Source organism: Pediculus humanus, genomic scaffold, assembly GCF_000006295.1.
Source record: "Pediculus humanus corporis 1103172107488 genomic scaffold, whole genome shotgun sequence".
Classification (NCBI taxonomy): Eukaryota; Metazoa; Arthropoda; class Insecta; order Psocodea; family Pediculidae; genus Pediculus; species Pediculus humanus.
Window position 1 is genome coordinate 633,170 of NW_002987105.1, and position 8,510 is coordinate 641,679.

The window sequence follows — 8,510 nt, forward strand, 5'->3', positions numbered from 1 at the left end:
CCTTCGATTAATTTTGTCTGCCACGTTTTGGCAGTGTGATAATCATCGATAAATTTCATTCGTGTTGAATTTTCCGTCGCATCCGTTCGCCATTTTGTTTTATTACCGTAATTAATTTTTTTTTTTTCAACCTTCTTCGAAAAAAACAATTTGTTTGTTTTATAGCAAATTCGTTAAGTAAAAACAAACGGGGGTTACGAAATTTAACGAAATCAAATAAGTTAAATTATCGCATCGTGTAATTAGAATAATTTTTTTTTTTATTAGTTCCACGTTTGATATTTAATTAAATTCATATATAATTTTTTTTTTTTTGTAAAAATGAATATTAATTTTATATTTTGCCCCAAAGGGGCAAAAAATTAAATTAAATTTTCATTTTTCATCCTTGAAAACAAGCAAGCTAACAAACAAACAAACAAAGAAACACATTATTAAACCTTTCACTATTTTTTTAATAAAATTTTTTGTAGGTTAAAATTGTAAATTGTTTATAAAAAATTTCAATATTCGTACCATTCGCTTTTTTTTATTTATACGTAAATTATTTAAAATCGTGGCATTAGATTATTGAAAATTTTTCTTTTTTTATACGCAGACGTATGTTTCCAACGTTAAGAGTGTCTTTTACCGGTGTGAGACCGGAACAAAAATACGCGGTACTCATGGACATTGTACCCGTTGACAACAAACGATACCGTTATGCCTATCACAGATCTTCCTGGCTTGTAGCCGGTAAAGCCGATCCTCCAGCACCTTGCAGACTTTACATGCATCCAGATTCTCCATTTACTGGAGATCAATTAAGAAAACAAGTTGTTTCATTTGAAAAAGTCAAATTAACAAATAACGAAATGGATAAACACGGTCACGTGAGTATATTTTTTTATTATTATATGAGATAACAAAATACATATTACCAATGGTAATAATTCCAAAAATAATTTTTTTTTTTTTATACAGTTGGTATTAAATTCGATGCATAAATATCAGCCGAGAATACATTTAGTAAAACGATACGAATCCACTGGTAATTTACCGGTAACGGATTTAGAACAAGAAGAATTTAAAACTTTTATTTATCCCGAATCTGTATTCACGGCGGTAACAGCATATCAGAATCAACTGGTGAGTAATTTTTATTACCGGTAATTTTTTTTTTTTTTTTAATAAGTCGAATCGGAAAATTTTTTTTCCTGTTAAATATTGAAAGGTTATTATTATAAGGTAATTATTAGCAAAATTTTAATATTATTAAAAAATGATGATGATGATGAATTTGCTGATGGAAACATTTCAGACATTTTTTTTTTTTCTGAACAAATCATTACCCGTTTGTAATTGACAAAAGTTTGTTTGTTTAAACAAACGGTTTAAATGACAGACGATAGGTTTTCAATTAACAACATTAAGAAAAATGTTTTTTTCTGGCTCGAAAACAAAAGCGTACACATTTTTCTTCTTTTTTTTTTTTTGTTTGTTTGTTCGTGTTTGTCAATTGACGGATTTCGTTTGTTATGTTTTTGTTTTGTTGTTGTTTTCTTTTTTTTTTTTTTTTGTTCGATGTCATTTTCGAGAAAGAATTCGATGATAAACGTTTCCTTTTGTTGACATCATGACTATTATTTAAATCCTATGAGAAATTTTAACAAACTGTTAACTCGATATTCGATAATGATAACGTTTGTTTGTTTGTTTGTTTGTTTGTTTGTTACTTTGTTTTCGAGGGGAGGGGAGAAGGGGCAAATCATTTCAACCTTATAGAAAATAATAATTTTCGCCATGATTTATAATTAAGACGAACAACAAACATTCGGTTAAAAATTTTAATTCATTTCTTCGTGCAGACGACCACACACACACGCACACGCACACATTCACACACATATGCGTCGGTATTTTCCAGTTTTATTTAAAAAAAAAAAACTTTTGTTAGATAATAATAATTTTTTTTTGCCAAGTGTCTTACTTTTTTTTTCTAGCATGGTCTACTGGTTTTTCGTGTCATTTTAACAATTTTTTACAAGCATGACTAAAAATTTTATTTTGTTCGTGTGAATTTGCCGCTTTGGTTATTTTGCCGTTTAATTTTTAACCGCTACTACTACTACTACTAAACATTTTCCAAAGGAAATGTTTATGTAGATAAAATTTTCACCGTAATCATCATTATTATTATTATTATTTTAAAATGTTTTTTATATATTGATTTCTGTGATTTTCACGCGACACACCTGGATAAAAAATTTTAAATTTATGGAGATTTGTTTAAAAAAAAAAATGTTTTAATTGACAAATTTTTTCATTATTTTAACAACAACCAAAGACAGCAGATGTTTGTGTTTGTTTGTTTGTTTTTTTTTTTTTTACATAAGTTTTTATTAAAATGACAACGTTTTGATTTTTTTTTTTTTTATAATTAATTTTACGTAAAAACGAAATAAAACAATGAAAAAATGGAGAGAAAAAATATTTCTTCTCTCTCTCTCTCTCTCTCTTTTCTCTTTTTCTATCTCTTTCTCTCTCTTGTTTAAAAACAATGTTTCGAGTTAAAGGAGGTGGATAAGAAACCGGAAACGAATTAATAAAAACGGATTTCTGTTGTTTAAAAAAAAAAAAAAACAATTATTATTATTCATCATCATCATCATGTTTCATTCAACTCCTACCCGTGAATTTTTCCTCTCCCCCTCCCTCCACCCACTTCCTTAAATTTTCTTAATTTTAGTGTTTTTAAGTATTTAGTCGATTCGTTTTTTTTTTTTTTAGTCGTATATAATCAACAGTTTTCATTTTAAACGTTTTGCCTACGCAAAATCTCAGCCGAAAAAAAACTATTATTTATTTTTTAAATATTTCTTCTGCTTTTCCGGCGTATCGATTAATCGATTATTTCTTTAATTATTACGATTCATTTCCGTTCAGCCATTTTGTATTTTTTCATTTCATTTCATCGATCACTAGTTTATTATTTTCCTATCGCTTACAAAAAAATTTCATAGAGTAAATAAAATGAACCGGACGATAGAGAGGGGGCTCCCTCCACTTCTCATCTTTTCACACACGCATTCACGCACGCACTCACGCATTATATAAATAAATAATAATAAAAAACGATTTAACTTAATTTTTCATTTTCCCAGCGTAAAAAAAATAAATAAATAAATAGGAACAAATTTTTTATTCCCTATTTAACAAGATTAAAATCAAAATGTTCAGAATCAGATTCGTTCAGGTTTTGACCTTAAATGGAATAATAATAATAATGATGATGATGATGATGATGATTATGGCGATGATAAAAGAAACGGAAAGAAATTTAGGGGAGAGGAGAGGGAGGGAGAGAAAAAAAGGTGGTTTGTCAAATAATTTAACATATGAGACGTTTGACATATTTTTAAATATTTCTGGAATGTTCTATGGAATTTTCATTCCCATTTTATACACGTTGTTGTATATATATTTACTCTCTCTCTCTCTCTCTCTCTTTCTCTCTCTTTCGTTTCGTATATTTATATATATCTGTAGTTAATTAGTAGTTCTTAAAAAAATTTTCCATCCATTTTTTTTTCACTCTCTTTAATTTTTTTTTTTTTTTTGCTGGAAGTGTTTCGTTAGTGTTATTATCATTATCATCATCATTATTATTATTATTATTATTATTATTATTATTATTAGAGTTTTTACGCGAAGGGAACTCTACTTATAATCATTATTAATATTTATTTTGATTAATGAGTAGAAAAAAAAAAAATTTACGGTACATTTATACTTTCGGGGGGGACCACCCTGGAGAAAATGATTCCAAAAAAAAAAAAAAACGCACGAACGCACGCACGAACGCCTTGAACGTAGATTATTCGTGTGTTAATTTGAAACTTTTTAACGGTTTTTTTTGTTTTAATTTGCAAAAAAAAAAAGAGAGAGAAAAAAATGTTATTAATTTTATTTTTGGTTTAAACTCTGAAGGGGAAAAAAATTTTTTTTAAAATGTTTTTGTCGTCGTCGTGGCTTGATGCTGTTGCTGTTACTGCTGCCACGGTTGTTGCTTACTGCTTCCCCAAAATTTTTTCTTGTCTATTCAAAATCGAATTTTTATTTTGGAATTGTAACCATATAGAAAAACATGATTTTTGTATTTGTTATAACTATCGTAAATTATCGTAATTTAATCTAGTGCCACGAACGAAAAAAAATTGATTTACAAATGAAATAATTTACGACGTCGTTCGTTTTGAATATTGCTGCAGTTTAAAATTTTTTTTTTTTTTTACGCGTTAAAAAAAGACGAAAAAAATGTGTGCGTGAGTGTGTGCGTGCCACGCACTCACGCACACACACATATCTCGCAAATCTCGTCATTTATTTTTAAATCTACATAAAAGATTACGTAAAATCTTTAAAAGTCTACAACGGCAGCAGCAGGAGGAGCAACAGCAAAAAAAAAATTTTTTTTTTTATTTATTTAAATGAGCGCTTAAAAAAGATTTTTTAAACATTTTTTCGTTTTAATTTTTTTTAATTAAAAAAAGAAAAAATTCATTTCTAAAAAAAATTTCTTTTCCTTTTTTTCTTCTACCACGAAGCAACGTTTTTGTCGTGTTCATAGAAAAAAAAATTTTATAAAACGCATTTACAAATGTCAATTTTTTTTATTATTCCTCATGACCGATCACATTTTGCAAATGTTTTTGAGTTTTTATAGTTTATTTTAGTAATTGGGCCACCCGTGTGGTTGACATATAAATTTTACGTAACGCCGATAATAATAATGATAATAATAATAATAATAATAATATCATTGAATTCATCTATTTCATAAGTTTGACAGTTGATGTTATTTTATTATTTAATGGATTGAATTATGAATAATCTTTTACCTTTTCACCTGGTTTATACGTCGGGTTAATTATTTTCAAATATTTTAATGTCGTTTTTACAACTGACGCCAACGCACACACGCACACGCACACACATGTACACTCCATGCGTCAGACGTTTTTCTTACACGTTTTTTTCACTCTCTCTTTTCCTTCTCCTTTTTTTTCCTCTTTCTTATCGCGAAATTTTCAACGGTGGATTTCGTTTTTGTGAAACGCATAAATATTTAATTTTTTATTTTTCAATATATTTCGAGAATCGAAAAAAATCGAATGGTGAATTATCGAAGTTACGACAAAAAAAAAAAAAATTTTCCTTAAAATTATATCGAATTCGAAAAATTTACACATCAAACGAATCGTAATAATAATTAATCGAAATGATTGTGTATTGTAATCTTCGATACATCGAACGATCTATCAAAGATTACAATACACAATAAAGAAAAAAAAAAAATTTATTATTCGTAATTTGAGAGAGAGAAAGAGAGAGAGTAAATCATTTCACGTTTTACAAATAAAATTATTCTTAAAAAAAAATTAAATTTATTACTCGCTTTATTTAATTTACTATTATTATTATTATTTTCGTCACGACTTTATTTAATATCCAAAATAGTAATAATAATAATAATAATAATAATAATAATAATAATAATAATAATAATAATAATAATAATAATAATAATAATAATGACTAAATTTTCTTTTTTGATTTTAACAAATCAATCGTTCGGATTATATAAATTAGCAAACGTTTTTTTTCCAACCAAAAAAAAATAATAATTACTCTTTCGATATAATAATAATAATAATTTTACGGTTTCATCAAAAGAATTATTCGTAATCATTTCTTTATAGTAATAAAATAATAATAATAATGGATTATAATTTTGAATAATAATAATAATAATAATAGAAACGGTAGTACTTGGTTTCGTACGCTATCATTTTATATAGCAGCTACCGTAAGAGAGAGAAAAAAAAAATTATTACTTTTGTAATAAAAAAAAAAAAAAAATTTTTTTTTTTTAATATTGGTAACATTGATTACGGTGAGTAATTTTTTTTTTTTATTTTCAAAAGTTTAAAATTATTACCGGATTTTATTATCGGATAATTTTTTTTTTCTTCTTCTTGTACAAATCAATTTTCTATAAAATATAATTTGAAAAAAAAAAAACTTTTTTTTTTATGAAAGTGGTAGACACGTAGGCGATGTACAGTAATAATAATAATAATAATAATAATAATAATAATAATGATAATGATAATAAAATTACTTTCTTACAACCAGTGGCAGTCATTTTTAAATGACGTGTTGAATTCGGTCAGTAAAAAAAAAAATTTTTTTTTTATGTGTTTGTTCGGTTGTTTTTACGTTTTTTTTTTTTTACTGCTGATTGGATTGTTTGTCACATTTCTTTGGAGGAGGGGGATGAAGCACGTCGACGTGTAGGGAATAAAAAAAAAAAATTACCCCTTTGGATTTTGATTGTGAATTTGGAAAATTTTTTTTCTAAAAGGGATGAAAAAGAAAATGTCTAGCATTTGTAGTCGTAATTTTTTTTATGGGGGTGGGAGTAAGTGTGTGGGTGTGCGGGTGTGCGCGTAGTGCGTTTCACACCCTTAGATGTAATGTCAATTATTTTATTTTTTTGTTTGTTTGTTTCATTTCAGATTACAAAATTGAAAATAGACAGTAATCCTTTTGCCAAAGGTTTTAGAGATTCTTCCAGGCTCACGGAGTTTGAAAGGTAAAACAAACAAACAAACTCACGTTTCCTTTCCCCTTCTTCCCCCCTTCTACCCCCCTTTTTTGGTGGGTGTTTTTTTGAATAAATAATATTATTAAATTTTAGAGAAACTATGGAATCGATGTTAGCCGAACAGCATTATCTTAGATCTCCAATAAGAACATTTTCGGAATTAGATACTCATAATAATAATTTAACATTAGAAGAAAAAGCATTACTGGCAGCAAGATCACAATTGTTTTTAAGGGCGGCAGCAGCAGCAGCCGGTCCTTACAGTTCACTTATGAGTCCGATATGGGGAAATCCTGGTACGGGTGTACCACCGGTCGGAATACCACCGGGTATGATATGGAGCCAATGGGCGTGTTTAGGACCATCTATATTAGCCGCTCATCATCAACACGCTCATCATTTAGCCGCTGCGGCGGCTGCCACGGCCACGAACACGGCATCAACATCATCAAATACATCTCCCACCTTAAGCCTTCCTAGACCCCTTTATCCGGTCCCCTCATCGTCATCCTTATCACAGCATCGTTATTCTCCTTATAAGCCTCCTCCTGCGTCTAATTTAAGGCGAGCATCTCCTCCGGTGTCTTCCCCTGAAAGTTGTCACGACGTGACTGATAGGCACTGTCACAGTCCTAATCCGACGTAATATAAACCCACGATATTAATAATAATATTAATTATCATACGAAATACATCGTCATCGTGTAACTCGCCAAAGATATTTTTGTCTTAAAAAAAACAAAATGGCGGCGGTAACTATAAAAAAAAAAAAAAAAACTCGTTTATAAATAAATCGATAAATATATTTATTAGGCCTTTCAATGTAAAACATTAACGCCGCGAAATTTTTTTTTTTTTATTAATTACTCGTTTGATAATGATAATGATAATGATGATGATGATGATGATGATGATGATAATAACAATAATTAATTACAATTAAAAAAAAAAACTTTTATATTCGCAGGAATAATAATAATAATTATTATTGTTTCTTTAATATTGCGGCTTTAATTTTTAAATTTTTGTTATGTACAGAATTATTATTATTATTATTTTTTTTTTTTTTTAATACAAAAAATTATCATTGCCATTGTAATTTAGTTCCTTGTAATTTATACTTTATTATTATTATTATTATTATTATAAATATATAATATAAAAACTACAAGGCATTTTTTTAATTTTTTTATTATCTCCTCTATTGTTCCTAGAGATCTCCCTGAGTAGGGGGATCCCACGGACTTTTTTTTCCTTTTCCCCCCTCCCTTCTCCTGTCCTCCCCTCCCCATTTTACGAACGAAACAATTAAAATTTAATTCTTTAACGTCTTAAATGCTTAAAACGCTAAACAAGACCGATTAGTACAAAAAAACTTTATCCAGATTTATTTTTAGATGAAACAGCAAAAAAAAAAAAGAAAAAAACGGCAAAAACCACGCGATTTCAACATCAATAAACTACAGCAAAAAAAAGAAAGTAATAATAATAATAATAAATTGTCAGATTCTTTTGTCGTTTTTTTTTTTTTTACGTCCACTAATACAACGTCAATTGATAAAAAATTATATTTAAGGGTGGTTTTCTTTTTATGTAAAATTAAGGGTGGATTTTTGTTAGTAATATTGCAATTATATTTTTTTTTTTTTTAAGGGGTTGAAAATCGGTCAAAAAATCAAACGAACAACAACTTATTATTATTATTATTATTATTATTATTATTATCGTGATAAAAATTATTTTTTTACGAATTGCACACAACAACCTCGTCAGTAAAAAAAAAAAAAAGGAAAAATTTTAGAGTCGTCGTGGAAAATGGGATGAGGTGGGGGAGAGAGAGAGAGAGATGGAGGAAAAGAGG

General features: G+C 27.9%; 1 protein-coding gene across 1 annotated transcript; it reads left to right on the forward strand.

The window, feature by feature from the left end:
- Positions 1-602: 602 nt before the first annotated feature.
- Phum_PHUM147760 (T-box protein H15, putative) lies at positions 603-7,295 on the forward strand (the record flags this gene model as incomplete). The annotated part of the gene is made up of 4 exons (XM_002424665.1): positions 603-872; positions 964-1,128; positions 6,561-6,637; positions 6,743-7,295. The coding sequence occupies 4 exons, from the start codon at positions 603-605 to the stop codon at positions 7,293-7,295; spliced, it is 1,065 nt and encodes a 354-aa protein (XP_002424710.1).
- Between the last annotated feature and the right edge of the window lie 1,215 nt (positions 7,296-8,510).